This window comes from Melospiza melodia, unplaced genomic scaffold, assembly GCF_035770615.1.
Source record: "Melospiza melodia melodia isolate bMelMel2 unplaced genomic scaffold, bMelMel2.pri scaffold_238, whole genome shotgun sequence".
NCBI classification, from domain to species: domain Eukaryota; kingdom Metazoa; phylum Chordata; class Aves; order Passeriformes; family Passerellidae; genus Melospiza; species Melospiza melodia.
Genome location: NW_026948565.1, coordinates 49,834 through 76,886, shown reverse-complemented (window position 1 = coordinate 76,886; position 27,053 = coordinate 49,834). Strand labels below are relative to the sequence as shown.

Genomic DNA, 27,053 nt, shown 5'->3' with positions numbered 1-27,053 from the left:
CCGGGCGGCCGTGACCCTGCTGGAGTGCGGGGGGGACCTCCAGCCCCCCGGGGGGTCCCTGACGTTGCTGTGCCGCGCATCTGGGTTCAATTTTGGAAGTTTTGGAATGTTCTGGATCCTTCAGAGACCTGGGCAGGCGCTGCAATTCGTTGCATACATCAACAGTGGTGGCAGCACCACCTACTCGCAGTCGGTCAAGGGTCGGTTCACGATCTCCAGGGACAACGGGCAGAGCTCGGTGACGCTGACCATGAACAACCTCAAGGACGAGGATTCCGGCATTTATTTCTGTGCCAAACGTTCCAATGATTACGCTGGCAATGCTAATGTTGATGCTTTTGGCATCAATCCTGGCAGTGACCATGATGGCCACCAAATTTCCCCAATCCCAGCGATCCTTCCCCCAAATCCCAGCCCTTCTCCTCAAAACTTCACCAGTTTCCCCCAAACTCCACCCCTGCTGACCCAACTGTGGACTTTCCCCCAATTTTTCCCATTTCCCCCAAATCTCGCCCTTCCCCTCACCCTTGGGGCCGTTTGCCCAGAACCATGCCCCAAATCTCAGCCTTTCACCCCAAATTTCCGCTCCCTTCCCTTGCGACCATCGGCCTGAGAATCCCTCTGGGGCTGCCCCAGATCTGCACCCATGGCCCAAACCCGCGCTGGGGGCACCGAATCCTGAGGGTTTGGCACCAAAATTGGCACCAAGGGTGAAGGGGTGGGGCCGAGGGTTGGGAATTTGGGGGAAAATGGGGGAGATTTGGGGAAGGGCCATTTCAGAGGGGGGATATGGGGAGAGGAATGGGGTCAGGGGCTGGGGACTGGGCCAAGGGTCTGGGGAATGGGGACAGTGTGGGAACCTGGGGGCACGGACAGGGCCACACGATAAGCAGCAGCGTGATTATAGTTACCACTACCAGCACCCTTGGCACAGAAATAGGTGGCGGAATCCTCGTCCTTGAGGTTGTTCATGGTCAGCGTCACCGAGCTCTGCCCGTTGTCCCTGGAGATCGTGAACCGGCCCTTGACCGATGGCGCGTAGCGGGTGCTGCCACCACTGCTGCTGATCCCTGCGAGCCACTCCAGCCCCTGGCCAGGTCTCTGGCGGACCCATTGCATGGCAACACTGCCAAAACTGAACCCGGACCCTCGGCAGAGGAGGCGCAGGGACCCCCCGGGGGGCTGGAGGTCCCCCCCGCACTCCAGCAGGGTCACGGCCGCCCGGAGCCCTGCGGGACAGAGGGGAGATGGGGATGGGAAACCTGATTGGTCCAGAGCCTCAAAGGAAGCGTGGCCAGCTGGAAAAAGGGATGGGAGGAGGATGATGAACTGCAAGGGTCAGAATTTGGAGCCCAGAGTCAGGATTTGGGTCAAGTGTGGAGCTTTGGCCTCATCCCCATCTCCCCTTTGTCCCGCAGGGCTCCGGGCGGCCGTGACCCTGCTGGAGTGCGGGGGGGACCTCCAGCCCCCCGGGGGGTCCCTGCGCCTCCTCTGCCGAGGGGCCGGGTTCAGTTTTGGGAATTTTGGCATGAACTGGGTCCGACAGAGACCCGGGCAGGGGCTGGAATATGTCGCAGGGATCAACAGCAATGGTGGCAGCACCTACTACGCGCTGTCGGTCAAGGGCCGGTTCACGATCTCCAGGGACAATGGGCAGAGCTCGGTGACGCTGACCATGAACAGCCTCAAGGACGAGGATTCCGGATCCTATTTCTGTGCGAAATATGCTGGTGGTGGTTGGGCTGCTGCTGCAAATCCTTTTGTCCCCATCCGCATTGCTGTTTCCCCACTTGTCCCCATTTTCCAGATTCTTTCCCCAAACCCCAGCCCCTGACCCCATTCCTGTCCCCTGTCCCACCTCTGAACTGGTTCTGCCCCAAATCTCAGCTCCTGGCCCCAAATCAGGGCCGGTTTCACCCTGAGCTCAGCTCCGTCCCTCCAATCCCAACCATTGCCCCCAGACTTGTCCAGTTTCACCCCAAATCTCCCCTGCTGGCACCGAGTCACAGCCACCCACCCAAATCTTCCCGTTGGCCTCACATTGGGAATTTTGGGCAAAAATTTAAATTCTTGATTCCTGATATTAACTTTGGGCCCAAAACCAGACATTTCGGGGACATTTGGGGAACGAGGGCGCTGAGTGTGGCCCAGAGGGGACATTTGGGGCAGAGCCAGAGCAGGGCTGGGACAGAGGGTGAGGGAATGGGGTCAGGGGCTGGGGTTTGGGGAAGGGTCTGGGGAACGGGGATGCAGACAGGGACCCAGAGATTGCATCAGTTGCATCAAGAGCAGCAGCATCTGCACAACAAGTATCAGCACTGGTTTTGGCACAGAAATAGGATCCGGAATCCTCGTCCTTGAGGTTGTTCATGGTCAGCGTCAGCGAGCTCTGCCCGTTGTCGCTCGCCAGCGTGAACCGGCCCTTGACCGAGTCCGCGTAATAGATGCTGCCACTACTTCTGCTGATCCCCGCCACAAATTCCAGCCCCTGCCCGGGTCTCTGGCGGAACCACAGCGTTGCAAATTTTTCAAAATCAAACCCAGAGGTGCGGCAGAGGAGGCGCAGGGACCCCCCGGGGGGCTGGAGGTCCCCCCCGCACTCCAGCAGGGTCACGGCCGCCCGGAGCCCTGCGGGACAGAGGGGAGATGGGGATGGGAAACCTGATTGGTCCAAAGCCCCAACCTGGGTGTCGTTGGCTGGAAAAACGGGCAGGACCCACCTGGGGGTCCAAGCAGGAGCAGCTGGAGGAAGCGGATGGGGAGACCCAAGGGTCACATCCTGGGTCAAAGATTCAGGATTTTGGGGTCAGTGGTTGAGCTTTGTCCATCCCCATCTCCCCTCTGTCCCGCAGGGCTCCGGGCGGCCGTGACCCTGCTGGAGTGCGGGGGGGACCTCCAGCCCCCCGGGGGGTCCCTGCACCTCCTCTGCCGAGGGGCCGGGTTCGATTTTAGCCATTTCTCCATGTTCTGGGTGCGCCAGAGACCCGGGCAGGCACTGGAATGGCTCGCGGGGATCAGCAGTGATGGTGCCAACACCTTCTATGCACCATCAATCAAGGATCGCGTCACGATCTCCAGGGACAACGGGCAGAGCTCGGTGACGCTGACCATGAACAACCTCAAGGACGAGGATTCCGGATCCTATTTCTGCGCCAAATGTTACAGCAGTGGCTGTGGTAGTGGTGCTTATATTTATGGTGTTGATGGTGGTTGTGGTCCCAAGCCCTTTGTTCTGTGTTCCCAAGTCTCACAGAATTCTCTGATCCTTCCACAAAATCCCAGCCCTTCTCCTGAAGTCCCAGCCCTTTGCCCCCAAACTCTGCCCCTGCTGCCCCAACTCTCGACTTTCCCCCAGTTTTGCCCATTTCACCCAAATCTCCCCCAGCTCCCGGGCCCTGATTGGAGGAGGCCTGACCTGGAGCCCAGTGGTGAAGGTTTGGGGCCAATGGTTGAGTTCTGGGGCAGGAGCAGGGGAGGGTTTGGTGTCTGTGGCCACTGTTGTTGCAAATGGCGTCAAAAGGTGAAGGAGTGCGTCAAGATGAGAGGTTTGGGATGAAAATCAGAGCTTTGGTGACAAAATGAAGGGAGTGGGGCAAAAAGCATGGCCTGGAGGCAATCACCAACATCGTCACCATTGTTCCCAGCAGCCCAGCAACCACTACAATAAGGTATGGCGCAGAAATAGGATCCGGAATCCTCATCCTTGAGGTTGTTCACGGTCAGCGTCACCGAGCTCTGCCCGTTGTCCCTGGAGATCGTGAACCGGCCCCTGACTGAATCCGCGTAGCCGGCGTTGTCACCAGTGCTGGTGATCCCTGCGACGAATTCCAGCCCCTGCCCGGGTCGTTGACGCATCCAGCCCATCCCAAATTGTCCAAAATCAAACCCGGCCCCTCGGCAGAGGAGGCGCAGGGACCCCCCGGGGGGCTGGAGGTCCCCCCCGCACTCCAGCAGGGTCACGGCCGCCCGGAGCCCTGCGGGACAGAGGGGAGATGATGAAAATGAGGAACCTGATTGGTTGAGGACCTCAAAGTTGGCGTGGCCATCAGAAAAAAGGGACAGGAACCGCCTGGGAGGAGGATGATGAACTCCAAGGGTCCCAGTTTGGGGCCAAAGGTCTGGATTGGGGTCAAGGGTTGAGCTTTGGCCTCATCCCCATCTCCCCTTTGTCCCGCAGGGCTCCGGGCGGCCGTGACCCTGCTGGAGTGCGGGGGGGACCTCCAGCCCCCCGGGGGGTCCCTGCGCCTCCTCTGCCGAGGGGCCGGGTTCAGTTTTGGGAGTTATGGAATGTTCTGGATCCGCCAGAGACCCGGGCAGACACTGGAATACATCGCCAGTATCAGCAGCAGTGGTGGCAGCACCAGATACGCGCCATCGGTGCAGGGCCGGGTCACGATCTCCAGGGACAACGGGCAGAGCTCGGTGACGCTGACCATGAACAGCCTCAAGGACGAGGATTCCGGATCCTATTTCTGCGCCAAATGTTATGCTAGTGGTTGTAGTGATGCTTATTTTGGTTATGGTATTGATGATGGTTGTGGGCCCAAGCCATCTCCTCTCTGTCCCCAAGTATCTCAGAATTCTCTGATCCTTCCCTCAAATCTCAGCCCTGTTCTTCAAATCTTCACCATTTTTCCCCAAACTCTGCCCCTGCTGCCCCAACTCTCAACTTTCCCCCAGTTTTGCCCATTTCACCCAAATCTCCCCCAGCTCCCGGGCCCTGATTGGAGGAGGCCTGAACTGGAGCCCAGGGGTGAAGGTTTGGGGCCAATGGTTGAGTTTTGGGGCAGGAGCAGGGGAGGGTTTGGGGTCAGTGCTGACCATTGGGGCAAATGGGGACAAAGGGTGAACGGCTGGGTCAGTGGATGAGTTTTGGGAAGGAAATCACAACTCTGGGGACTCAATGATGGGAGTTGGATGAACGGCAGGAGCTTGAGACCATCATTGGCATCGCCACAATTAGCAACAGCACCATAACCATCAGCAGCCCTGGCACAGAAATAGACACCGGAATCCTCATCCTTGAGGTTGTTCATGGTCAGCGTCACCGAGCTCTGCCCGTTGTCCTTGGAGATCGTGAACCGGCCCTTGACCGACGGCGCGTAGTAGGTGCTGCCACCAATGTTGATGTACGCCACAAACTCCAGCCCCTGCCCGGGTCTCTGGCACACCCAGTTCATGGCAAAACTGCCAAAACTGAACCCGGACCCTCGGCAGAGGAGGCGCAGGGACCCCCCGGGGGGCTGGAGGTCCCCCCCGCACTCCAGCAGGGTCACGGCCGCCCGGAGCCCTGCGGGACAAAGGGGAGATGGGGATGAGGGGATGGATTGGTTATGGGCCCAACGTGGGCGCTTCTATTCCAGAAAAAGCGTGTGGGTTACACCTGGGAGGGCCAGCAGGAGTAGGATGAGGAGCCTGAACTCTAAGGGTCTCAATTTGGGGTCAGTTGTAGGGATTTTGGGGTCAAGGGTTGAGCTTTGGCCCCATCCCCATCTCCCCTTTGTCCCGCAGGGCTCCGGGCGGCCGTGACCCTGCTGGAGTGCGGGGGGGACCTCCAGCCCCCCGGGGGGTCCCTGCGCCTCCTCTGCCGAGGGGCCGGGTTCAGTTTTGGGAGCAATGCCATGTACTGGGTGCGCCAGAGACCTGGGCAGGGACTGGAATATGTCGCCTACATCAGCAACAGTGGTGGCAGCACCAACTACGCGCCGTCGGTCAAGGGCCGGTTCACGATCTCCAGGGACAACGGGCAGAGCTCGGTGACGCTGACCATGACCAACCTCAAGGACGAGGATTCCGGCACCTATTTCTGTGCCAAAAGTTCGGATGGTTGTTGTGCTGCTGCTGCTGGTGATATTCTTTGTGATGGTGTTGGTCACGGTGGTTTTTATCTGAGTGCTCATTTTTGAGTCCTCGCTGTCCCCAAACCCAGATCCTCCCCCCAAACCTCAGCCCTTGACCCTTTGTCCCCATTTGCCCCAATGGTCAGCACTGACCCCAAACCCTCCCCTGCTCCTGCCCCAAAACTCAACCATTGGCCCCAAACCTTCACCCCTGGGCTCCAGTTCAGGCCTCCTCCAATCAGGACCCGGGAGCTGGGGGAGATTTGGGTGGAATGGGAAAAACAGGAGAGAAAATTGAGACTTAGCAAATATAGGGGCAGAGTTTTGGTTAAAATGATGGCGATTTGAGAAGAACGGCGGCAATTTGGGGGAAGGAATCAGGGAGATTTAAGAAACAAATTCTGGCGGCTTGGGACCATGACCAAAAGCAGCAACATAAGCAACAGCAGCAGCACTGGTACCACAGCCACCATCCACACATTTGGCACAGAAATAGGATCCGGAATCCTCGTCCTTGAGGTTGTTCATGGTCAGCGTCACCGAGCTCTGCCCGTTGTCCCTGGAGATCCTGAACCGGCCCTTGACCGACGGCGCGTAGTCGGTGCTGGAACCATCGCTCCTGATCAACGCGACGTATTCCAGCCCCTGCCCGGGCCTCTGGCGGACCCAGAACATGGAGAAACTGCCGAAACTGAACCCGGCCCCTCGGCAGAGGAGGCGCAGGGACCCCCCGGGGGGCTGGAGGTCCCCCCCGCACTCCAGCAGGGTCACGGCCGCCCGGAGCCCTGCGGGACAAAGGGGAGATGGGGATGGGGCGATGCAAAAGTCAGGCAGAGTTGTCCAATTAATTAATGGGTGTATTGGGTCTAATTGCAGGGTTCAGGGAACTTTTCCATACAGGAAGTCTCTGTTGGACCTTTGGTGCCAGACAAAGGGAATTTGGGGCCAAACTCCAGTGAAGGTTTGGGGATGGGGGAGCGGCCGTGACCCTGCTGGAGTGCGGGGGGGACCTCCAGACCCCTGGGGGGTCCGTGCGCCTCCTCTGCCGAGGGGCCGGGTTCGATTTCGGGAGTTTTGGAATGTTCTGGATGCGTCAGAGACCCGGGCATGGGCTGGAGTGCCTCGCGGGGATCAGCAGTGGTGGTTACGCCGAGTACGTGGCATCGGTCCAGGGCCGGTTCAGGATCTCCAGGGACAACGGGCAGAGCTCGGTGACGCTGACCATGAACAGCCTCAAGGACGAGGATTCCGGATCCTATTTCTGTGCCAAGGACACCGATGGTCACGGTGCTTATCCTGATGCTGGCTGGGGAGGATGGAACAGCAAACCCTTATCAATAGGATTGCTGGGCAAAAGATTTTGAGAATATGGAAACCATCAGTGAGATTGAGATGAAAGCAAGCTTTGAGATCCCTCAGTGAAAGAACAACTGGAAAACAACGGTGTGGTCGGCTGAAGGTGATCCCCTTTTGATGGAACAACACCCTCGGCTTCCACACAGGCCCAAGGGTCAGAGCAGACCCCACAGCTTGGCAGAAGGGCCCAAAGAGGAGTTTTTAGGGTTTAAAGTTGCTCCAAAGAGGAGTTTTTAGGGTCTAAAATTAATCCAAAATGTAGTTTTCAGAGTTTCCAAATAGTAGGTTTTAGTCTTAGCAGAAGGGTACCAAAGACAAATTTTCAGGGTTTAAAATGTAATAGAGTACGGTAATGAAATGATTCTTTTAGGGTGTATGGAAATTCTGTAGGGTTTGTATATTGTACCAGATTGGTTAGTGAGAAAGAGAATATTCAACAGAGAAGGTTTATTGTACTGTGGTGGAAACCTCACTTTATTATCCCTTTATTCTCTTACAGTTTTATGTTCTTACACTTTTACACTCTTACCCTTTTATTCACTGACTTTTTCACTCTCTTACCCTTTTTATTCTCTCACCCTTTTACTCATTTACATTTTTACTCCCTTACCTCTTCCCCTCTCCCTCTCTCCCCTCTCTTGTCTCAGCCCTGCTCCAGCTGTGCCCGGGTGCTCCCAGCAGGGCCCTGCAGTTCGTCCTTCGCAATAAACCCCAAATGCCACAGCCTGGCTGCAGAGATCGCTCGTGTCCATCTGTCTGTCCCGACCGTCCTGCGCCCTGATGGTCCAACAGTGCTGGATGGGGATGGGGCCAAGCCCGGCACGACAATACCACCAGTATCAGAACTACAAACACCAGTGTAAGCACATTTCCCACAGAAATAGGATCCAGAATCCTCTTCCTTGAGGCTGTTCATGGTCAGCGTCACCGAGCTCTGCCCGTTGTCCCTGGAGATCGTGAACCGGCCCTGCACTGACGGCGCGTACCAGGTGCTGCCACCGGTGTTGGTGATCCCTGCGAGCCACTCCAGCCCCTGCCCAGGTCTCTGGCGCACCCAGAACATTTTATAACTCCCAAAATCGAACCCGGCCCCTCGGCAGAGGAGGCGCAGGGACCCCCCGGGGGGCTGGAGGTCCCCCCCGCACTCCAGCAGGGTCACGGCCGCCCGGAGCCCTGCGGGACAAAGGGGAGATAGGGATGAGGCCAAAATGCAACGCTTGCCTCAAGTCCTGACTCTTGGCCCCAAATTGGGATCCTTTGCAATCATCATCCTCCTCCCAGGTGGGTCCTGTCCATTTTCCAGCTGGGCACGACCACTTGAAGGCCCTCAACCAATGACGTTCCCCCATCCCCGTCTCCCCTCTGTCCCGCAGGGCTCCGGGCGGCCGTGACCCTGCTGGAGTGCGGGGGGGACCTCCAGCCCCCCGGGGGGTCCCTGCGCCTCCTCTGCCGAGGGGCCGGGTTCAGTTTCGGGGATTTTGGGATGGGCTGGTATCGACAGACACCAAGGAATGCACTGGAGTATGTCGCAGCCATCAGCAATGGTGGCAGCACCGACTACGCGCCGTCGGTCAAGGGCCGGTTCACGATCTCCAGGGACAACGGGCAGAGCTCGGTGACGCTGACCATGAACAACCTCAAGGACGAGGATTCCGCCATCTATTTCTGTGTGAAATCTGTTAATACTGGTGGTGCTAATGCTGCAGGTTATGTTGACAGTTCTCATGCTGTCCACATCCCCATTCCCATCTCCAAGTCCTCTCTGTCCCCGTTCCCCAGACCCTTCCCCAGCTCCCACCCCCTGACCCCGCCCGTGACCATTTCTCCATTTCCCTTTCCCCTCTCCGGCCCCAAACCCCAACCCTCGGCCGTTGATCTTCCCCCAAACTCTGCCCCAAAGGTCAGCGCCGGGCCCGGGGCTGGGGACACGAATTCAGTCACCGAGAGCGGGGACGAGGGCTGGGACTGGGGGGAAGGGTCTGGGGAGCAGGGACAGGGGGGAACACAGCCATGGCGCGGTATGTTCAAAACCATAAAGAACACCAGCAGGATCATACCAAACATTAGCAGATTTGGCACAGAAATACGTGGCAGAATCCTCGTCCTTGAGGTTGTTCATGGTCAGCGTCACCGAGCTCTGCCCGTTGTCCCTGGAGATCCTGAACCGGCCCTTGAATGAGGGTGCGTAGCCGGTGCTGGAACAATCGTTCTTTATCCCCCCGAGCCACTCCGTCACCTGCCCGGGTCTCTGGCGCACCCACTGCATCCCAAAATTCCCAAAACTGAACCCGGCCCCTCGGCAGAGGAGGCGCAGGGCCCCTCCGGGGGGCTGGAGGTCCCCCCCACACTCCAGCAGGGTCACGGCCGCCCGGAGCCCTGCGGGACAGAGGGGAGATGGGGATGGGGGGATGGATTGGCTGTGCGGTCAAAGTGGGCGCTGCCATTCCACAAAAAGGGTGTGAGATCCACCTGGGAGGGCCAGCAGGAGTTGCAGGCGGAAGACGGTGAGTTCCAATGGGTCCCAATTTGTGGCCAACATCAGGGTCTCCATGCAAGAATCAATATATTGATGGATTTTTTCCTTCATCCCCATCTCCCGTTTGTCCCACAGGGCTCCGGGCGGCCGTGACCCTGCTGGAGTGCGGGGGGGACCTCCAGCCCCCCGGGGGGTCCCTGCGCCTCCTCTGCCGAGGGTCCGGGTTTGATTTTGGCAGTTTTGGGATGGGCTGGGTTCGACAGAGACCCGGGCAGGGGCTGGAAACAGTTGCACGCCTTGACACTGATGGATACACCTGGTACCCAGCATCGGTGCAGGGTCGGTTCACGATCTCCAAGGACAACGGGCAGAGCTCGGTGACGCTGACCATGAACAACCTCAAGGATGAGGATTCCGCCATCTATTTCTGTGCCAAATGCGATTATAAAAATTGGAATGCTGCTGCTGATAGTTTTGGCCCTGTCCCCGTCCCCACGTCCCCCTCTTCCCCATTTCCCAGACCCTTCCCCAATCCCCAGCCCCTGACCCCATTCCTGTCCCCTGTCCCAGCTCTGAACTGGCTCTGCCCCAATCTCAGCACCCGGCCATGTACCTCATCTCTTGGCTCCAAAGCTCAACTAAGGTCCCCAAACGTGGTTTGAGATTTGGGGAAAATGGGCCAGACTTGGCTCCATGGGGGTCTACAATGGGGTCAGGGGTTGGAGGGAAGGACCTGAACAATGGGGACAGGTGGGGACCTGGGGATGGACACGGGTCAATAGATTCGAGGGTACCAGCAGCAATGTTAGTGCTGGACTCCTTGGCGCAGAAATAGGATCCGGAATCCTCGTCCTTGAGGTTGTTCACGGTCAGGGACATGGAGCTCTGCCCGTTGTCCCTGGAGATCCTGAACTGACCTTTGACCGATGGAGCGTATGCGGTGTAAGCACCATCATTCCTGATCCCCGTGACCCATTCGAGAACCTGTCCGGGTCACTGGAGGATCCACTGCATGCCAAAACTGCCGAAACTGAACCCGGCCCCTCGGCAGAGGAGGCGCAGGGACCCCCCGGGGGGCTGGAGGTCCCCCCCGCACTCCAGCAGGGTCACGGCCGCCCGGAGCCCTGCGGGACAGAGGGGAGATGGGGATGGGGCCAAAGCTCAACCCTTGACCCAAATCCTGACCCTTGGCCCCAAACGGGGACCCTTGGGGTTCATCATCCTCCTCCCAGCTGGGTCTCGATACTTTATCAAGCCTGACCCTCCCAGTTTGCAGCCCTGAACCAATCAGGTTCCTCATCCCCATCTCCCCTCTGTCCCGCAGGGCTCCGGGCGGCCGTGACCCTGCTGGAGTGCGGGGGGGACCTCCAGCCCCCCGGGGGGTCCCTGCGCCTCCTCTGCCGTGGGGCCGGGTTCGATTTTGGACTAACCAGTTTTATTTGGGTTCGCCAGCGGCCTGGGCAGGGCCTGGAATACATTGCAGGGATTGACCATGATGGAGAAACCAGATACCCGTCATCGTTCCGCGGCCGAGTCACGATCTCCAGGGACAGCGGGCAGAGCTCGGTGACGCTGACCATGAGCAGCCTCAAGGACGAGGATTCCGGATCCTATTTCTGTGCCAAAACTCCTGAGGGTTATTATGCTGTTGTTGCTGATCGTAGTGATGCTGTTGGTGCTGGTTATGGAGCATTTAGCCCGGCCCCCTTTATTGTGTCCCCAAATGTCCCCGTTCCCCAGACCCTTCCCCAAAGCCCAGCCCCTGACCCCATTCCTGTCCCAGCTCTGAACAGGTTCAGTCCCAATCCTCAGCTCTGGGCTCCAACGCTCAACCAAGGTCCCCAAACCTGGGTGCAAATGGCCGAGATTTGGGAAAAATTGTCCAGATTTGGGTCTGTGGGGTTCACCAATGGGGTCAAGGGTTGGAGGGAAGGACCTGGGGAACGGCGATGGGCACGGGACCAAAATTAGAACCAGCAGCATGAGCCTCCCAACCCCAACCATCATAGGCGTTTTTGGCACAGAAATAGGATCCGGAATCCTCGTCCCTGAGGCTGTTCATGGTCAGCGTCACCGAGCTCTGCCCGTTGTCCCTGGAGATCGTGAACCGGCCCTTGACCGATGGCGCGTATCTGGGGGTGGAACCGTCACCGTTGATCCCTGCGACGTATTCCAGCCCCTGCCCGGGTCTCTGGCGGATCCAGAACATTGCAGATTTTGTGAAATTGAACCCGGACCCTCGGCACAGCAACGTCAGGGACCCCCCGGGGGGCTGGAGGTCCCCCCCGCACTCCAGCAGGGTCACGGCCGCCCGGAGCCCTGCGGGACAAAGGGGAGATGGGGATGAGGGAACGAATCCACCCAAATGTTGATTCCTGCATGCAGACCCTGATGTTGGTCCCAAATTGGGACCCTTGGACCTCACCATCCTCCTCCTGCAACTCCTGCTGGCCCTCCCAGGTGGATCCCACACCCTTCTATTGGCATGGCAACACCCACTTTGGGTCCATAACCAATCCAGCTCCTCATCCCCATCTCCCCTGTGTCCCGCAGGGCTCCGGGCGGCCGTGACCCTGCTGGAGTGCGGGGGGGACCTCCAGCCCCCCGGGGGGTCCCTGCGCCTCCTCTGCCGAGGGGCCGGGTTCAGTTTTGGGGATTTTGGGATGGGCTGGATGCGCCAGAGAGCCGGGCAGGGTTTGGAGTTTGTGGCGAGTGTCACCGGTGATGGCGCCACTCCCAGATACGCGCCGTCGGTCAAGGGCCGGTTCAGGATCTCCAGGGACAACGGGCAGAGCTCGGTGACGCTGACCATGAACAACCTCAAGGACGAGGATTCCGCCGTTTATTTCTGTGTCAAACTTTGCAATGGTTACGCTGGCAATGCTATTGACGCTGGTTTTGGCGTCACTTCTGGTAGTGACCATGATGGTCACCAAATGTCTCCAATCCCAGAGATCCTTCCCCAAAATCCCGCACCCCTGTTTCTCCAATATTCACCATTTTCCCCCAAACTCTGCCCCTGCAGACCCAACTCCCAATTTCCCCCCACTTTTCCCCATTTCTCCCCAGTCCGGCCCTGCCCCTCCGTCCCAGTGCGGAACGGGGATCGCTCCGGGGCCCTTTGCACACAAAGCTTTTTGTGCAGCCGGCGCTCTGCCGCAGCGCCCCGAGGCTGAGCTGCCCTCTGCCCAGCACAGATGTTCACCGTGACCCAAACCAGGAACTTTCTGTTTCCTTCCCCGCCCCGGCCGGGCCCCGGCAGCTGCCGCGGAGGAAGTGGGGGGAGGCTGCGGAGCCCCAAAATCGCGGCGTCTTCTCCTCCCTCCCTCCCTCCCTCCCTCCCTCGCTCGCTCCCACCTGGGGCTTCGCTGCTCCCTCACGGCCGCGGTGTCTGGGGCTGCTCCTCGGGGCTGGGCTGGAATCCTCTCTGGCAGCTCTGGACATGGTGACCATGCTGGTGTTGGCCCCAAACCCCCATCCCTGGCTCCCCAAATGTCCCAAAATCCCCAAATCCTGCCCCAATTCCCAACCCTTGACCCCATTCTTCACCTTCTCCCCCAGTGTCCACCACCTTTGCCCCAACTTTTGACTTTCCCCCAATTTTGCCCATTTCACCCAAATCCACCCCAGTTCCCAGGCCCTGGTTGGAGGAGGCCTGACCTGGAGGCCAGGGGTGAAGGTTTGGGGCCAATGGCTGAGTTTTGGGGCAGGAGCAGGGGAGGGTTTGGGGTCAGTGCTGACCATTGGGGCAAATGGGGGAGGTTTGGGACAAAGGGTCAAGGGCTGAGGTTTGGGGGGAGGGTCTGGGTTTGGGGACAGGGGGGCTCTGATGGGGTTGTGCCACCACTGCCTTGGTCAATAGAAGCAGCAGCACCAGCGCTACCAGTGCTGTAAGATTTGGCACAGAAATAGGTGCCGGAATCCTCGTCCTTGAGGCTGTTCATGGTCAGCGTCACCGAGCTCTGCCCGTTGTCCCTGGAGATCGTGAACCGGCCCTTGACCGACGGCGCATACCCGGTCCAACCAGCATTGTTGGTGATCCCCGCGACCCACTCCAGCCCCCGCCCGGGTCTCTGGCGGACCCAGTTCATCCCATAACTGCCGAAACTGAACCCGGCCCCTCGGCAGAGGAGGCGCAGGGACCCCCGGGGGGCTGGAGGTCCCCCCCGCACTCCAGCAGGGTCACGGCCGCCCGGAGCCCATTCCCAAATCTTCACCGGTTTTGGTCAAACTCTGGTTGTTTGGTCCCTAATCTCTACCAGAGTTTATCTGCATCATAACTTGCCTCAAATCGTGCAATTAACCCCAACCCCATTCCTTAATCAATTGGAAACCTCCTTCTGATCCTTCTCCATTGATTGCACAATGAAAAGCTCACGACCTCCAAAACCTGCCCGGACCCCAACCCCGGCACATCCCGGCCTTTGCCTTGAGCACCCTCTGGCTCCTGGCCCTGCAGCTCCTGCTGCCCCTCCCAGGTGGTCCCGCTGCTTTTTCTTGGAAGTCATGCCCCTTTTTCCCTTCTGGACCAATCAGGTTTCCCATCCCCATCTCCCCTGTGTCCCGCAGGGCTCCGGGCGGCCGTGACCCTGCTGGAGTGCGGGGGGGACCTCCAGCCCCCCGGGGGGTCCCTGCGCCTCCTCTGCCGAGGGGCCGGGTTCAGTTTCGGCAGTTTCTCCATGCTGTGGATCCGCCAGAGACCCGGGCAGGGGCTGGAATGGCTCGCAGGGATCAGCAACGATGGTTCCAGCACCTACTACGCGCCATCAGTCAAGGGCCGGGTCACGATCTCCAGGGACAACGGGCAGAGCTCGGTGACGCTGACCATGAACAGCCTCAAGGACGAGGATTCCGGATCCTATTTCTGTGCCAAACGCACTGGTGCTGGTGCTGCTCCTTATGCTGCTGATGTTTGACGTTTCGGCCCCATCCCTGTGTCCCTCCTGTCCCCTTTCCCCAGATCCTTCCCCCAAACCCCAGCCCCTGACCCCATTCCTGTCCCCATGTCCCAACCCTGCCCTGCCTCTGCCCCAATCTCAGCTCCTGGCCCCAAATCAGGGCCGGTTTCACCCTCAGCTCAGCCTCGTCCCTCCAATCCCAACCATTGCCCCCAGACTTGTCCAGTTTCACCCCAAATCTCCCCTGCTGGCACCGAGTCACAGCCACACACCTAAATCTGCCCGTCAGCCTCACATTGGGAATTTTGGGCCAAAATTTGAATTCTTGATCCCTGATCTTAACTTTGGGCCCAAATCCAGACATTTCGGGGACATTTGGGGAACGAGGGCGCTGAGTGTGGCCCAGAGGGGACATTTGGGGCAGAGCCAGAGCAGGGCTGGGACAGAGGGTGAGGGAATGGGGTCAGGGGCTGGGGTTTGGGGAAGGGTCTGGGGAACGGGGATGCAGACAGGGACCCAGAGATTGCATCAGTTGCATCAAGAGCAGCAGCATCTGCACAACAAGTATCAGCACTGGTTTTGGCACAGAAATAGGATCCGGAATCCTCGTCCTTGAGGTTGTTCATGGTCAGCGTCAGCGAGCTCTGCCCGTTGTCGCTCGCCAGCGTGAACCGGCCCTTGACCGAGTCCGCGTAAAAGATGCTGCCACTACTTCTGCTGATCCCCGCCACAAATTCCAGCCCCTGCCCGGGTCTCTGGCGGAACCACAGCGTTGCAAATTTTTCAAAATCAAACCCAGAGGTGCGGCAGAGGAGGCGCAGGGACCCCCCGGGGGGCTGGAGGTCCCCCCCGCACTCCAGCAGGGTCACGGCCGCCCGGAGCCCTGCGGGACAGAGGGGAGATGGGGATGGGAAACCTGATTGGTCCAAAGCCCCAACCTGGGTGTCGTTGGCTGGAAAAACGGGCAGGACCCACCTGGGGGTCCAAGCAGGAGCAGCTGGAGGAAGCGGATGGGGAGACCCAAGGGTCACATCCTGGGTCAAAGATTCAGGATTTTGGGGTCAGTGGTTGAGCTTTGTCCATCCCCATCTCCCCTCTGTCCCGCAGGACTCCGGGCGGCCGTGACCCTGCTGGAGTGCGGGGGGGACCTCCAGCCCCCCGGGGGGTCCCTGCACCTCCTCTGCCGAGGGGCCGGGTTCGATTTTAGCCATTTCTCCATGTTCTGGGTGCGCCAGAGACCCGGGCAGGCACTGGAATGGCTCGCGGGGATCAGCAGTGATGGTGCCAACACCTTCTATGCACCATCAATCAAGGATCGCGTCACGATCTCCAGGGACAACGGGCAGAGCTCGGTGACGCTGACCATGAACAGCCTCAAGGACGACGATTCCGGATCCTATTTCTGCGCCAAATGTTACAGCAGTGGCTGTGGTAGTGGTGCTTATATTTATGGTGTTGATGGTGGTTGTGGTCCCAAGCCCTTTGTTCTGTGTTCCCAAGTCTCACAGAATTCTCTGATCCTTCCACAAAATCCCAGCCCTTCTCCTGAAGTCTCAGCCCTTTGCCCCCAAACTCTGCCCCTGCTGCCCCAACTCTCGACTTTCCCCCAGTTTTGCCCATTTCACCCAAATCTCCCCCAGCTCCCGGGCCCTGATTGGAGGAGGCCTGACCTGGAGCCCAGTGGTGAAGGTTTGGGGCCAATGGTTGAGTTTTGGGGCAGGAGCAGGGGAGGGTTTGTTGTCCGTGGCCACTGTTGTTGCAAATGGTGTGAAAAGGTGAAGGAGTGCGTCAAGATGAGAGGTTTGGGATGAAATTCAGAGCTTTGGTGACAAAATGAAGGGAGTGGGGCAAAAAGCATGGCCTGGAGGCAATCACCAACATCGTCACCATTGTTCCCAGCAGCCCAGCAGCCACTACAATAAGGTATGGCGCAGAAATAGGATCCGGAATCCTCGTCCTTGAGGCTGTTCATGGTCAGCGTCACCGAGCTCTGCCCGTTGTCCCTGGAGATCGTGAACCGGCCCCTGACTGAATCCACGTAGCCGGCGTTGTCACCAGTGCTGGTGATCCCTGCGACGAATTCCAGCCCCTGCCCGGGTCGTTGGCGCATCCAGCCCATCCCAAATTGTCCAAAATCGAACCCGGCCCCTCGGCAGAGGAGGCGCAGGGACCCCCCGGGGGGCTGGAGGTCCCCCCCGCACTCCAGCAGGGTCACGGCCGCCCGGAGCCCTGCGGGACAAAGGGGAGATGGGGATGGACAAAGCTCAACCCTTGACCAAAATTCTGATTATTGGCCCCAAATTCTGACCCTTGGATCTTCTCATCATTCTCCAAAGTGGGTCCTGACTCTTTTCCACCTGGCCAAATCCACTTTGAGTCCCTCGACCAATCAGGTTTCCCATCCCCATCTCCCCTCTGTCCCGCAGGGCTCCGGGCAGCCGTGACCCTGCTGGAGTGCGGGGGGGACCTCCAGCCCCCCGGGGGGTCCCTGCGCCTCCTCTGCCGAGGGGCCGGGTTCGATTTTGGGAATTATGGAATGATCTGGATCCGCCAGAGACCCGGGCAGGCGTCAGAATTCGTCTCTGGGATCAATCCTGATGGTGTCAACACCTACTACGCGCCGTCGGTCAAGGATCGCGTCACGATCTCCCGGGACAACGGGCAGAGCTCGGTGACGCTGACCATGAACAACCTCAAGGACGAGGATTCCGGATCCTATTTCTGTGCCAAGCGTATTTCTGGTGGTAATGCTGACACTGTCAGTGCTTTTGGCCCTGTCCCCATCGTCGTGTCCTCAGCTGTCCCCAGACCTTTCCCCTGTGGTCACACATGGTCAGTGTCACCGAGCTCAGCCCGCTGTGCCTGGCCGTGCTGACCCGGCCCTTGACCGATGGAACCTTCCAGGCGAATCCACCCTTGGACCCCTCTGCTTCTCTCAGCATGGAGCCCTTGGCTCGACATCAATTTAAACATTTTCATCTCCCCAAAATTTCATGTGGTTTTGGGTAAAAAAAAGGGTTTTTTCTCCCTAGCTCCCAGAGAGGATTGCAGCCCAGCCCCGAGGAGCAGCCCCAGACACCGCGGCCGTGAGGGAGCAGTGAAGCCCCAGGTGGGAGCGAGCGAGCGAGGGAGGGAGGGAGGGAGGGAGGGAGGAGAAGACGCCGCGATTTTGGGGCTCCGCAGCCTCCCCCCACTTCCTCCGCGGCAGCTGCCGGGGCCCGGCCGGGGCGGGGAAGGAAACAGAAAGTTCCTGGTTTGGGTCACGGTGAACATCTGTGCTGGGCAGAGGGCAGCTCAGCCTCGGGGCGCTGCGGCAGAGCGCCGGCTGCACAAAAAGCTTTGTGTGCCAAGGGCCCCGGAGCGATCCCCGTTCCGCACTGGGACGGAGGGGCAGGGCCGGACTGGGGAGAAATGGGGAAAAGTGGGGGGAATTGGGAGCTGGGTCTGCAGGGGCAGAGTTTGGGGGAAAATGGTGAATATTGGAGAAACAGGGGTGCGGGATTTTGGGGAAGGATCTCTGGGATTGGAGACATTTGGTGACCATCATGGTCACTACCAGAAGTGACGCCAAAACCAGCGTCAATAGCATTGCCAGCGTAACCATTGCAAAGTTTGACACAGAAATAAACGGCGGAATCCTCGTCCTTGAGGCTGTTCATGGTCAGCGTCACCGAGCTCTGCCCGTTGTCCCTGGAGATCCTGAACCGGCCCTTGACCGACGGCGCGTATCTGGGAGTGGCGCCATCACCAGTGACACTCGCCACAAACTCCAAACCCTGCCCGGCTCTCTGGCGCATCCAGCCCATCCCAAAATCCCCAAAATCCAACCCGGCCCCGCGGCAGAGGAGGCGCAGGGACCCCCCGGGGGGCTGGAGGTCCCCCCCACACTCCAGCAGGGTCACGGCCGCTCCCCCATCCCCAAACCTTCACTGGAGTTTTGCCCCAAATTCCCTTTGTCTGGCCCCAAATCTCCCAGAGAGATGCCCAGTATCACACAGTGCCTTCAAGCCACCAATTGACTCCAATTCACCCAATAATGAACTGGACAGCTCTGCCTGACTTTTGCATCCCCTCATCCCCATCTCCCCTCTGTCCCGCAGGGCTCCGGGCGGCCGTGACCCTGCTGGAGTGCGGGGGGGACCTCCAGCCCCCCGGGGGGTCCCTGCGCCTCCTCTGCCGAGGGGCCGGGTTCAGTTTCGGCAGTTTTGGGATGGGCTGGATGCGCCAGAGACCCGGGCAGGGGCTGGAGTTCGTAGCACAGATCAACACTGGTGGCACCACCCACTATGGAGATTCGGTCAAGGGCCGGTTCACGATCTCCAGGGACAACGGGCAGAGCTCGGTGACGCTGACCATGAACAGCCTCAAGGACGAGGATTCCGGATCCTATTTCTGTGCCAAGGATTCCTATGCTGGCTGGAATGCCGCCCATGCCATTGGTGTCACTCCCGGTGGTTGGGATGGTGTTTGGGGTCCTGGCCCCGTCCCTGTCCCCAGCTGTCCCCAGACCCTCCCCCAAACCCCCCTGTCCCACCCCTGACCCTTTGTCCCAGCCCCGCCCCCTTTGCCCCAACGCTGCCCATTGGCCCCAAACCCTGCCCTGGGTCTGGCCCCAAACTCAACTCTCGGCCCCAAATCTCACCCTGGTCCCCAAAAAGCGCCCCAAGGGCCGAGATTTGGGGACGGCGGGTGAGGTTTGGATCAGCGGCTGCGGCTGGGAGCCCAGAGTGGTGGTTTGGGGCAGAATCGGGCCAGTTTTGGGGCCAAAGCAGGAGGGTTTGGGGCAGAACCAGTTTGGGGGTTTTGGGCCTCTGGTCACCATTGATGGAAATGCGGGAGATCGGGGCAAATGGGTAAAGAATGACGTCAAGGGCTGAGATTTGGGTAAAGGTTCTGAGATTTGGGGACCAGAGGGGCTCAGGCAGGGGCGCTGCCAGCACCGGCACGGTCAATGTAAGCAGCAGCAGCAGCCCAAGCAGCACCAGCAGCTTTGGCACAGAAATAGGATCCGGAATCCTCGTCCTTGAGGTTGTTCATGGTCAGCGTCACCGAGCTCTGCCCGTTGTCCCTGGAGATCGTGAACCGGCCCTTGACCGACGGCGCGTAGCTGGTGCTGGAACCATCGTTCCTGATGTAGGCGACGAATTCCAGCCCCTGCCCGGGTCTCTGGCGCACCCATTGCATGGCAAAACTGCCGAAACTGAACCCAGACCCTCGGCAGAGGAGGCGCAGGGACCCCCCGGGGGGCTGGAGGTCCCCCCCGCACTCCAGCAGGGTCACGGCCGCCCGGAGCCCTGCGGGACAGAGGGGAGATGGGGATGAGGAGCTGGATTGGTTATGGAGCCAAAGTGGGTGTTGCCATGCCAATAGAAGGGTGTGGGATCAACCTGGGAGGGACAGCAGGTGCTGCAGGAGGAGGATGGTGAGGTCCAAGGGTCCCAATGTAGGGCCAACATCAGGGTCTGCATGCAGGAATCAACATTTGGGTGGATTCTTTCCCTCATCCCCATCTCCCCTTTGTCCCGCAGGGCTCCGGGCGGCCGTGACCCTGCCGGAGTGCTGGGGGGGACCTCCAGCCCCCCGGGGGGTCCCTGACGTTGCTGTGCCGCGCCTCTGGGTTCAATTTCACAAAATCTGCAATGTTCTGGATCCGCCAGAGACCCGGGCAGGGGCTGGAATACGTCGCAGGGATCAACGGTGATGGTTCCACCCCCAGATATGCACCATCAGTCAAGGGCCGGGTCACGATCTCCAGGGACAACGGGCAGAGCTCGGTGACGCTGACCATGAACAGCCTCAGGGACGAGGATTCCGGATCCTATTTCTGTGCCAAAAACGCCTATGATGGTTGGGGTTGGGAGGCTCATGCTGCTGGTTCTAATTTTGGTCCCGTCCCCATCCCCATTCCCCAGGTCCTTCCCTCCAGCCCTTGACCCCATTGGTGAACCCTACAGACCCAAATCTGGACAATTTTTCCCAAATCTCGGCCATTTCCACCCAGGTTTGGGGACCTTGGTTGAGCGTTGGAGCCCAGAGCTGAGGATTGGGACTGAACCTGTTCAGAGCTGGGACAGGAATGGGGTCAGGGGCTGGGCTTTGGGGAAGGGTCTGGGGAACGGGGACATTTGGGGACACAGCAATTCGGGCGGGGCTAAATGCTCCATAACCAGCACCAACAGCGTCACTATGATCAGCAACAACAGCATAATAACCCTCAGGACTTTTGGCACAGAAATAGGATCCGGAATCCTCGTCCTTGAGGTTGTTCATGGTCAGCGTCACCGAGCTCTGCCCGCTGTCCCTGGAGATCGTGACTCGGCCGCGGAACGATGACGGGTATCTGGTGTCTCCATCATGGTCAATCCCTGCAATGTATTCCAGCCCCTGCCCAGGCCGCTGGCGAACCCAAATAAAACTGGTTAGTCCAAAATCGAACCCGGCCCCTCGGCAGAGGAGGCGCAGGGACCCCCCGGGGGGCTGGAGGTCCCCCCCGCACTCCAGCAGGGTCACGGCCGCCCGGAGCCCTGCGGGACAAAGGGGAGATGGCGATGAGGGAACGAATCCACCCCAATGTTGATTCCTCCATGCAGACCCTGATGTTGGTCCCAAATTGGGACCCTTGGACCTCCCAATCCTCCTGCAACTCCTGCTGGCCCTCCCAGGTGGATCCCACACCCTTTTTGTGGAATGGCAGCGCACACTTTGATCGCACAGCCAATCCATCCCCTCATCCCCATCTCCCCTTTGTCCCGCAGGGCTCCGGGCGGCCGTGACCCTGCTGGAGTGCGGGGGGGACCTCCAGCCCCCCGGGGGGTCCCTGCGCCTCCTCTGCCGAGGGGCCGGGTTCGATTTTGGCAGTTTCTCCATGTACTGGGTCCGTCAGAGACCCGGGCAGGGGCTGGAGTGGCTCGCAGGGATCCACAGCGATGGTTCCTACATCTACTACGCGCCATCGGTCAAGGGCCGGTTCACGATCTCCAGGGACAACGGGCAGAGCTCGGTGACGCTGACCATGAACAACCTCAAGGACGAGGATTCCGCCATTTATTTCTGTGCCAAATGTGATGCTGCTAATTACGCTGAACATGCTGCTCGTAGTGACGATGCCCAAGCTGTCCCCACCCCCATCCCCGTGTCCCCCCTTGTCCCCGTTCCCCAGACCCTTCCCCCAGACCCCCAGCCCACACCCAGCCCTTGACCATCGATCCCAACCTTGCTCTGCCTCGGCCCCAATTCCCACCCGCTGACCCCAAACCACAACTCCTGACCCCAAATCTCCTCTTTGTGCCCCAAAACCTTGTTATAAAAGTGGAGCCTTCAAGCCAAGGGTTAAGGCTTGAGTCCACTTTGTGGAAATGTGCAGAGAGCGGATTTCGGGCCGAACCACTCCAAGACTGGGACATGGAGACAGGAATGGGGTCCAGGCTTGGGGTTTTGGGGGCGTGTCCAGAGAATGGAGATAGGTGGGGACCAGGGAACAGGAACAAATGCAACCGAAACATGAGAGTGACCAATACTAGCAGCAGCACTCCAACCAGCAATGCCAGCAACACTTCTGCCACAGAAATAGGATCCGGAATCCTCGTCCTTGAGGTTGTTCATGGTCAGCGTCACCGAGCTCTGCCCGTTGTCCCTGGAGATCGTGAACCGGCCCTTGACTGAATCCGCGTACCCAGTCCAACCACCATTGTAGCTGATCCCCGCGAGCCACTCCAGCCCCTGCCCGGGTCTCTGGCGATACCAGCTCATGTGGAAATCACTGAAATCAAACCCGGCCCCTCGGCAGAGGAGGCGCAGGGACCCCCCGGGGGGCTGGAGGTCCCCCCCGCACTCCAGCAGGGTCACGGCCGCCCGGAGCCCTGCGGGACAAAGGGGAGATGAAAAATGAGAAACCTGATTGGTCAAGGGAATTTAAGCAAGTGTGGCCAGCTGTAAAAAGGGACGGGACCCACCTGTGAGGAGGATGATGAACTCCGAGGGTCCCAGTTTGTGGCCCAGAGTCAGGATTTGGGTCAAGGGTTGAGCTTTGGCCCCATCCCCATCTCCCCTCTGTCCCGCAGGGCTCCGGGCGGCCGTGACCCTGCTGGAGTGCGGGGGGACCTCCAGCCCCCCGGGGGGTCCCTGCGCCTCCTCTGCCGAGGGGCCGGGTTCAGTTTCGGCAGTTTCGGCATGCAGTGGATCCGCCAGAGACCCGGGCAGGGGCTGGAGTGGGTCGCGGGCATCAGGAACGATGGTGATGACACCGGCTACGCGCTGTCGGTCAAGGGCCGGTTCACGATCTCCAGGGACAACGGGCAGAGCTCGGTGACGCTGACCATGAACAACCTCAAGGACGAGGATTCCGCCACCTATTTCTGTGCCAAATCTTCTGCTGCTGGCAATTGGGGTGATGCTGCTGCATATGTTGAAGACACCAGTTGTGGATCCTCCCTCGTCTCATTGTCCCCCCCCCATCTCGGGTCCCCAGACCCTTCCCCCAAACCTCACCCATTGACCCAGCCCTTGACCCTTTGTCCCCATTTGCCCCAATGGTCAGCACTGACCCCAAACCCTCCCCTGCTCCTGCCCCAAAACTCAACCATTGGCCCCAAACCTTCAGCCCTGGGCTCCAGTTCAGGCCTCCTCCAATCAGGGCCCGGGGAGCTGGGGGAGATTTGGGTGAAATGGGCAAAACTGGGATAAAGTCGAGAGTTGGGGCAACAATGGCAGAGTTTGGGAGAAAATGGTTGAGGCTTTAGGAGGGCTGAAACTTGGGGGAAGCATCGCTGGGAACGGAGAAATTTCACCACCCTCATGGTCACCACCAGGAGTGATGGCAAAAACAGCAGCAGCATTACCACCAGCATAAGCATTGTCACGTTTGGCACAGAAATAGGATCCGGAATCCTCGTCCTTGAGGCTGTTCATGGTCAGCGTCACCGAGCTCTGCCCGTTGTCCCTGGAGATCCTGAACCGGCCCTTGACCGACGGCGCGTAGTAGGTGCTGGAACCACTGCTGCTGATCCCTGCGAGCCACTCCAAGCCCTGCCCGGGTCTCTGGCGCACCCAGAATATGTCAAAACTCCCAAAACTGAACCCGGCCCCTCGGCAGAGGAGGCGCAGGGACCCCCCGGGGGGCTGGAGGTCCCCCCCGCACTCCAGCAGGGTCACGGCCGCCCGGAGCCCTGCGGGACAAAGGGGAGATGGGGATGGGGCCAAAGCTCAACCCTTGACCCCAAAATCCCTACAACTGACCCCAAATTGGGAGCCTTAGAGTTCAGGCTCCTCATCCTACTCCTGCTGGCCCTCCCAGGTGGATCCCACACCCTTCTTCTGGCATGGCAACACCCACGTTGGGTCCATAACCAATCCAGCTCCTCATCCCCATCTCCCCTTTGTCCCGCAGGGCTCCGGGCGGCCGTGACCCTGCTGGAGTGCGGGGGGGACCTCCAGCCCCCCGGGGGGTCCCTGCGCCTCCTCTGCCGAGGGGCCGGGTTCAATTTTGGGAGTTTTGCCATGAACTGGGTCCGCCAGAGACCCGGGCAGGGGCTGGAATTTGTGGCGTACATCAACATTGTAGGCAGCACCTACTACGCACCGTCGGTGCAGGGCCGGTTCAGGATCTCCAGGGACAACGGGCAGAGCTCGGTGACGCTGACCATGAACAGCCTCAAGGACGAGGATTCCGGTGTCTATTTCTGTGCCAGGGCTGCTGATGGTTATGGTGCTGTTGCTAATTGTGACGATGCCAATGATGGTCTCAAGCTCCTGCCGTTCATCCAACTCCCATCATTGAGTCCCCAGAGTTGTGATTTTCTTCCCAAAACTCATCCACTGACCCAGCCGTTCATCCTTTGTCCCCATTTGCCCCAATGGTCAGCACTGACCCCAAACCCTCCCCTGCTCCTGCCCCAAAACTCAACCATTGGCCCCAAACCTTCGCCCCTGGCCTCCAGTTCAGGCCTCCTCCAATCAGGGCCTGGGACTTGGTAGAGATTTGGGGGAAATGGACAAAACTGGGGGAAAGTCCAGAGTTGGGGCAACAATGGTGGACACTGGGGGAAAGGTCAAGAATGGGGTCAAGGGTTGGGATTTGAGGCAGGATTTGGGGATTTTGGGACATTTGGGGAGCCAGGGATGGGGGTTTGGGGCCACCACCAGCATCGTCACAACGTCCATAGCTCCCAGAGAGGATTCCAGCCCAGGCCCGAGGAGCAGCCCCAGACACCGCGGCCGTGAGGGAGCAGCGAAGCCCCAGGTGGGAGCGAGCGAGGGCGGGAGGGAGGAGAAGACGCCGCGATTTTGGGGCTCCGCAGCCTCCCCCCACTTCCTCCGCGGCAGCTGCCGGGGCCCGGCCGGGGCAGGGAAGGAAACAGAAAGTTCCTGGTTTGGGTCACGGTGAACATCTGTGCTGGGCAGAGGGCAGCTCAGCCTCGGGGCGCTGCGGCAGAGCGCCGGCTGCACAAAAAGCTTTGTGTGCAAAGGGCCCCGGAGCGATCCCCGTTCCGCTCTGGGACGGAGGGGAAGGGACGGACTGGGGAGAAATGGGGAAAAGTGGGGGAATTGGGAGTTGGGGAAGTGACGGTGGAGTTTGGGGGAAATGGTGAATATTGGAGAAACAGGGCTGGGATTTTGGGGAAGGATCAGAGAATTCTGTGATGCTTGGGAACACAGAAAAAAGGGCTTGGGACAGCAACCACCATCAACACCATAAGCATAAGCAGCACCACCACCACAACCACTGCTGTAACATTTGGCACAGAAATAGGTGGCGGAATCCTCGTCCTTGAGGCTGTTCATGGTCAGCGTCACCGAGCTCTGCCTGTTGTCCCTGGAGATCGTGAACCGGCCCTTGACCGACGGCGCGTAGTAGGTGTAAGCACCAGTGTAGTAGATCCTTGCCACGTATTCCAGCCCCTGTCCAGGTTTCTGGCGGATCCACAACATGTCAACACGCCCAAAATGGAACCCGGCCCCTCGGCAGAGGAGGCGCAGGGACCCCCCGGGGGGCTGGAGGTCCCCCCCGCACTCCAGCAGGGTCACGGCCGCCCGGAGCCCTGCGGGACAAAGGGGAGATGGGGATGAGGGGATGGATTGGTTATGGACCCAAACTGCGCACCACCATGCCAGAAGAAGGGTGTGGGATCCACCTGGAATGACTGGCAGGAGTTGCAGGAGGAGGATGGGGAGGTCCAAGGGTCCCAATTTGAGGCCAACATCAGGGTCTGCATGCAAGAATCAACACTGGGGTGGATTCGTTCCCCCATCCCCATCTCCCCTGTGTCCCGCAGGGCTCCGGGCGGCCGTGACCCTGCTGGAGTGCGGGGGGGACCTCCAGCCCCCCGGGGGGTCCCTGCGCCTCCTCTGCCGAGGGTCCGGGTTCAGTTTTGGGAGCTACGACATGAACTGGATCCGCCAGAGACCCGGGCAGGGGCTGGAATGGTTGGCAGGGATCAGCAATGATGGTTCCAGCACCGCCTACGCGCCATCGTTCAAGGGCCGGTTCACGATCTCCAGGGACAACGGGCAGAGCTCGGTGACGCTGACCATGAACAACCTCAAGGACGAGGATTCCGGATCCTATTTCTGTGCCAAACGCACTGGTGCTGGTGCTGCTCCTTATGCTGCTGATGTTTGACGTTTCGGCCCCATCCCTGTGTCCCCCCTGTCCCCGTTCCCCAGACTCTTCCTCCAAACGCCAGCTCCTGACCCCAATCCTGTCCCCATGTCCCAGCTCTGCCCTGCTGTGGCCCCAAATCTCAGCTCTTTGCCCCAAATCTCAGCTCCTGGACCCAAATCTCAGCTCCTGGACCCAAATCAGAGCCGGTTTCACCCTCAGCTTGGCGTCGTCCCTCCACTCCGAACCATTGCCCCCAGAGTTATCCAGTTTCGCCCCAAATCTCCCCTGCGGGCACCAAGTCACAGCCACCGACATAAATCTTCCCGTCGGCCTCACATTGGGAATTTTGGGCTAAAAGTTGAATTCTTGATCCCTGATATTAACTTTGGGCCCAAAACCAGACATTTCGGGGACATTTGGGGAACGAGGGCGCTGAGTGTGGCCCAGAGGGGACATTTGGGGCAGAGCCAGAGCAGGGCTGGGACAGAGGGTGAGGAAATGGGGGTCAGGGGCTGGGATTTGGGGAAGGGTCTGGGAACGGGGATGCAGACAGGGACCCAGTGATTGCATCAGTTGCATCAAGAGCAGCAGCATCTGCACAACAAGTATCACCACTCATTTTGGCACAGAAATAGGATCCGGAATCCTCGTCCTTGAGGTTGTTCATGGTCAGCGTCAGCGAGCTCTGCCCGTTGTCGCTCGCCAATGTGAACCGGCCCTTGACCGAGTCCGCGTAAAAGATGTTGCCACTTTTTCTGCTGATCCCCGCCACCCATTCCAGCCTCTGCCCAGGTCTCTGGCGGAACCACAGCGTTGCAAATTTTTCGAAATCAAACCCAGAGGTGCGGCAGAGGAGGCGCAGGGACCCCCCGGGGGGCTGGAGG

At 59.5% G+C, this 27,053-nt stretch overlaps 3 pseudogenes and 26 gene segments (V, D, J or C); 15 read left to right on the top strand and 14 right to left on the bottom strand.

Moving 5' to 3' along the window:
- Window position 1: 1 nt before the first annotated feature.
- On the top strand, window positions 2-464 carry LOC134433730 (Ig heavy chain V region 914-like; the record flags this gene model as incomplete). The annotated part of the segment is given in 2 exon segments: window positions 2-356; window positions 439-464. Coding segments are annotated over 2 exon segments (381 nt in total), but the record flags the coding sequence as incomplete, so codon positions are not given.
- A 97-nt stretch (window positions 465-561) lies between these two features.
- LOC134433729 (immunoglobulin heavy variable 3-23-like) lies at window positions 562-1,236 on the bottom strand (annotated as a pseudogene).
- An 85-nt stretch (window positions 1,237-1,321) lies between these two features.
- Window positions 1,322-2,074, top strand: LOC134433728 (Ig heavy chain V region 914-like). The segment is given in 2 exon segments: window positions 1,322-1,722; window positions 2,008-2,074. Coding segments are annotated over 2 exon segments (468 nt in total).
- A 134-nt stretch (window positions 2,075-2,208) lies between these two features.
- Window positions 2,209-2,623, bottom strand: LOC134433727 (immunoglobulin heavy variable 3-23-like; the record flags this gene model as incomplete). The annotated part of the segment is given in 2 exon segments: window positions 2,209-2,234; window positions 2,305-2,623. Coding segments are annotated over 2 exon segments (345 nt in total), but the record flags the coding sequence as incomplete, so codon positions are not given.
- Window positions 2,624-2,857: 234 nt separating this feature from the next.
- LOC134433726 (Ig heavy chain V region 6.96-like) lies at window positions 2,858-3,399 on the top strand (the record flags this gene model as incomplete). The annotated part of the segment is given in 2 exon segments: window positions 2,858-3,176; window positions 3,386-3,399. Coding segments are annotated over 2 exon segments (333 nt in total), but the record flags the coding sequence as incomplete, so codon positions are not given.
- A 114-nt stretch (window positions 3,400-3,513) lies between these two features.
- On the bottom strand, window positions 3,514-3,969 carry LOC134433725 (immunoglobulin heavy variable 3-20-like; the record flags this gene model as incomplete). The annotated part of the segment is given in 1 exon segment: window positions 3,514-3,969. A coding segment is annotated over 1 exon segment (456 nt), but the record flags the coding sequence as incomplete, so codon positions are not given.
- Window positions 3,970-3,992: 23 nt separating this feature from the next.
- On the top strand, window positions 3,993-4,724 carry LOC134433724 (Ig heavy chain V region 914-like). The segment is given in 3 exon segments: window positions 3,993-4,017; window positions 4,142-4,537; window positions 4,711-4,724. Coding segments are annotated over 3 exon segments (435 nt in total).
- Window positions 4,725-4,884: 160 nt separating this feature from the next.
- Window positions 4,885-5,285, bottom strand: LOC134433723 (Ig heavy chain V region 914-like; the record flags this gene model as incomplete). The annotated part of the segment is given in 2 exon segments: window positions 4,885-4,892; window positions 4,940-5,285. Coding segments are annotated over 2 exon segments (354 nt in total), but the record flags the coding sequence as incomplete, so codon positions are not given.
- A 231-nt stretch (window positions 5,286-5,516) lies between these two features.
- Window positions 5,517-5,906, top strand: LOC134433722 (immunoglobulin heavy variable 3-64D-like; the record flags this gene model as incomplete). The annotated part of the segment is given in 1 exon segment: window positions 5,517-5,906. A coding segment is annotated over 1 exon segment (390 nt), but the record flags the coding sequence as incomplete, so codon positions are not given.
- Window positions 5,907-6,227: 321 nt separating this feature from the next.
- Window positions 6,228-6,620, bottom strand: LOC134433721 (Ig heavy chain V region 3-like; the record flags this gene model as incomplete). The annotated part of the segment is given in 1 exon segment: window positions 6,228-6,620. A coding segment is annotated over 1 exon segment (393 nt), but the record flags the coding sequence as incomplete, so codon positions are not given.
- A 203-nt stretch (window positions 6,621-6,823) lies between these two features.
- LOC134433720 (Ig heavy chain V region 914-like) lies at window positions 6,824-7,204 on the top strand (the record flags this gene model as incomplete). The annotated part of the segment is given in 1 exon segment: window positions 6,824-7,204. A coding segment is annotated over 1 exon segment (381 nt), but the record flags the coding sequence as incomplete, so codon positions are not given.
- Window positions 7,205-7,255: 51 nt separating this feature from the next.
- Window positions 7,256-8,545, bottom strand: LOC134433719 (immunoglobulin heavy variable 3-23-like). The segment is given in 3 exon segments: window positions 7,256-7,270; window positions 7,963-8,369; window positions 8,431-8,545. Coding segments are annotated over 3 exon segments (537 nt in total).
- Window positions 8,546-11,587: 3,042 nt separating this feature from the next.
- LOC134433718 (immunoglobulin heavy variable 3-23-like) lies at window positions 11,588-11,986 on the bottom strand (the record flags this gene model as incomplete). The annotated part of the segment is given in 1 exon segment: window positions 11,588-11,986. A coding segment is annotated over 1 exon segment (399 nt), but the record flags the coding sequence as incomplete, so codon positions are not given.
- Window positions 11,987-12,233: 247 nt separating this feature from the next.
- On the top strand, window positions 12,234-12,848 carry LOC134433717 (immunoglobulin heavy variable 3-23-like; the record flags this gene model as incomplete). The annotated part of the segment is given in 2 exon segments: window positions 12,234-12,585; window positions 12,742-12,848. Coding segments are annotated over 2 exon segments (459 nt in total), but the record flags the coding sequence as incomplete, so codon positions are not given.
- A 600-nt stretch (window positions 12,849-13,448) lies between these two features.
- Window positions 13,449-14,180, bottom strand: LOC134433716 (immunoglobulin heavy variable 3-21-like; annotated as a pseudogene).
- Window positions 14,181-14,234: 54 nt separating this feature from the next.
- Window positions 14,235-14,588, top strand: LOC134433746 (Ig heavy chain V region 6.96-like; the record flags this gene model as incomplete). The annotated part of the segment is given in 1 exon segment: window positions 14,235-14,588. A coding segment is annotated over 1 exon segment (354 nt), but the record flags the coding sequence as incomplete, so codon positions are not given.
- A 445-nt stretch (window positions 14,589-15,033) lies between these two features.
- LOC134433714 (immunoglobulin heavy variable 3-23-like) lies at window positions 15,034-15,445 on the bottom strand (the record flags this gene model as incomplete). The annotated part of the segment is given in 2 exon segments: window positions 15,034-15,059; window positions 15,130-15,445. Coding segments are annotated over 2 exon segments (342 nt in total), but the record flags the coding sequence as incomplete, so codon positions are not given.
- Window positions 15,446-15,682: 237 nt separating this feature from the next.
- LOC134433713 (Ig heavy chain V region 6.96-like) lies at window positions 15,683-16,224 on the top strand (the record flags this gene model as incomplete). The annotated part of the segment is given in 2 exon segments: window positions 15,683-16,001; window positions 16,211-16,224. Coding segments are annotated over 2 exon segments (333 nt in total), but the record flags the coding sequence as incomplete, so codon positions are not given.
- Window positions 16,225-16,358: 134 nt separating this feature from the next.
- On the bottom strand, window positions 16,359-16,794 carry LOC134433712 (immunoglobulin heavy variable 3-20-like; the record flags this gene model as incomplete). The annotated part of the segment is given in 2 exon segments: window positions 16,359-16,390; window positions 16,488-16,794. Coding segments are annotated over 2 exon segments (339 nt in total), but the record flags the coding sequence as incomplete, so codon positions are not given.
- Window positions 16,795-17,022: 228 nt separating this feature from the next.
- Window positions 17,023-17,671, top strand: LOC134433711 (immunoglobulin heavy variable 3-23-like; the record flags this gene model as incomplete). The annotated part of the segment is given in 2 exon segments: window positions 17,023-17,328; window positions 17,603-17,671. Coding segments are annotated over 2 exon segments (375 nt in total), but the record flags the coding sequence as incomplete, so codon positions are not given.
- A 556-nt stretch (window positions 17,672-18,227) lies between these two features.
- LOC134433710 (Ig heavy chain V region 914-like) lies at window positions 18,228-19,263 on the top strand (the record flags this gene model as incomplete). The annotated part of the segment is given in 3 exon segments: window positions 18,228-18,244; window positions 18,669-19,024; window positions 19,229-19,263. Coding segments are annotated over 3 exon segments (408 nt in total), but the record flags the coding sequence as incomplete, so codon positions are not given.
- A 224-nt stretch (window positions 19,264-19,487) lies between these two features.
- Window positions 19,488-19,859, bottom strand: LOC134433709 (immunoglobulin heavy variable 3-23-like; the record flags this gene model as incomplete). The annotated part of the segment is given in 1 exon segment: window positions 19,488-19,859. A coding segment is annotated over 1 exon segment (372 nt), but the record flags the coding sequence as incomplete, so codon positions are not given.
- A 1,459-nt stretch (window positions 19,860-21,318) lies between these two features.
- LOC134433708 (Ig heavy chain V region 6.96-like) lies at window positions 21,319-21,768 on the top strand (the record flags this gene model as incomplete). The annotated part of the segment is given in 1 exon segment: window positions 21,319-21,768. A coding segment is annotated over 1 exon segment (450 nt), but the record flags the coding sequence as incomplete, so codon positions are not given.
- A 131-nt stretch (window positions 21,769-21,899) lies between these two features.
- On the bottom strand, window positions 21,900-22,612 carry LOC134433707 (Ig heavy chain V region 6.96-like). The segment is given in 4 exon segments: window positions 21,900-21,964; window positions 22,088-22,429; window positions 22,497-22,522; window positions 22,596-22,612. Coding segments are annotated over 4 exon segments (450 nt in total).
- Window positions 22,613-22,638: 26 nt separating this feature from the next.
- LOC134433706 (immunoglobulin heavy variable 3-20-like) lies at window positions 22,639-23,064 on the top strand (annotated as a pseudogene).
- A 134-nt stretch (window positions 23,065-23,198) lies between these two features.
- Window positions 23,199-23,741, bottom strand: LOC134433705 (Ig heavy chain V region 6.96-like; the record flags this gene model as incomplete). The annotated part of the segment is given in 1 exon segment: window positions 23,199-23,741. A coding segment is annotated over 1 exon segment (543 nt), but the record flags the coding sequence as incomplete, so codon positions are not given.
- Window positions 23,742-23,960: 219 nt separating this feature from the next.
- LOC134433703 (Ig heavy chain V region 914-like) lies at window positions 23,961-24,951 on the top strand (the record flags this gene model as incomplete). The annotated part of the segment is given in 2 exon segments: window positions 23,961-24,322; window positions 24,891-24,951. Coding segments are annotated over 2 exon segments (423 nt in total), but the record flags the coding sequence as incomplete, so codon positions are not given.
- A 25-nt stretch (window positions 24,952-24,976) lies between these two features.
- LOC134433702 (Ig heavy chain V region 6.96-like) lies at window positions 24,977-25,601 on the bottom strand (the record flags this gene model as incomplete). The annotated part of the segment is given in 2 exon segments: window positions 24,977-25,083; window positions 25,250-25,601. Coding segments are annotated over 2 exon segments (459 nt in total), but the record flags the coding sequence as incomplete, so codon positions are not given.
- Window positions 25,602-25,833: 232 nt separating this feature from the next.
- Window positions 25,834-27,053, top strand: part of LOC134433701 (Ig mu chain C region-like) — a gene marked incomplete at its 5' end in the record, with an annotated part of 38,946 nt that continues 37,726 nt past the window's right edge. The window contains 1 exon segment of the C gene segment in view: window positions 25,834-26,143. Coding sequence covers window positions 25,834-26,143 — 310 coding nt within the window.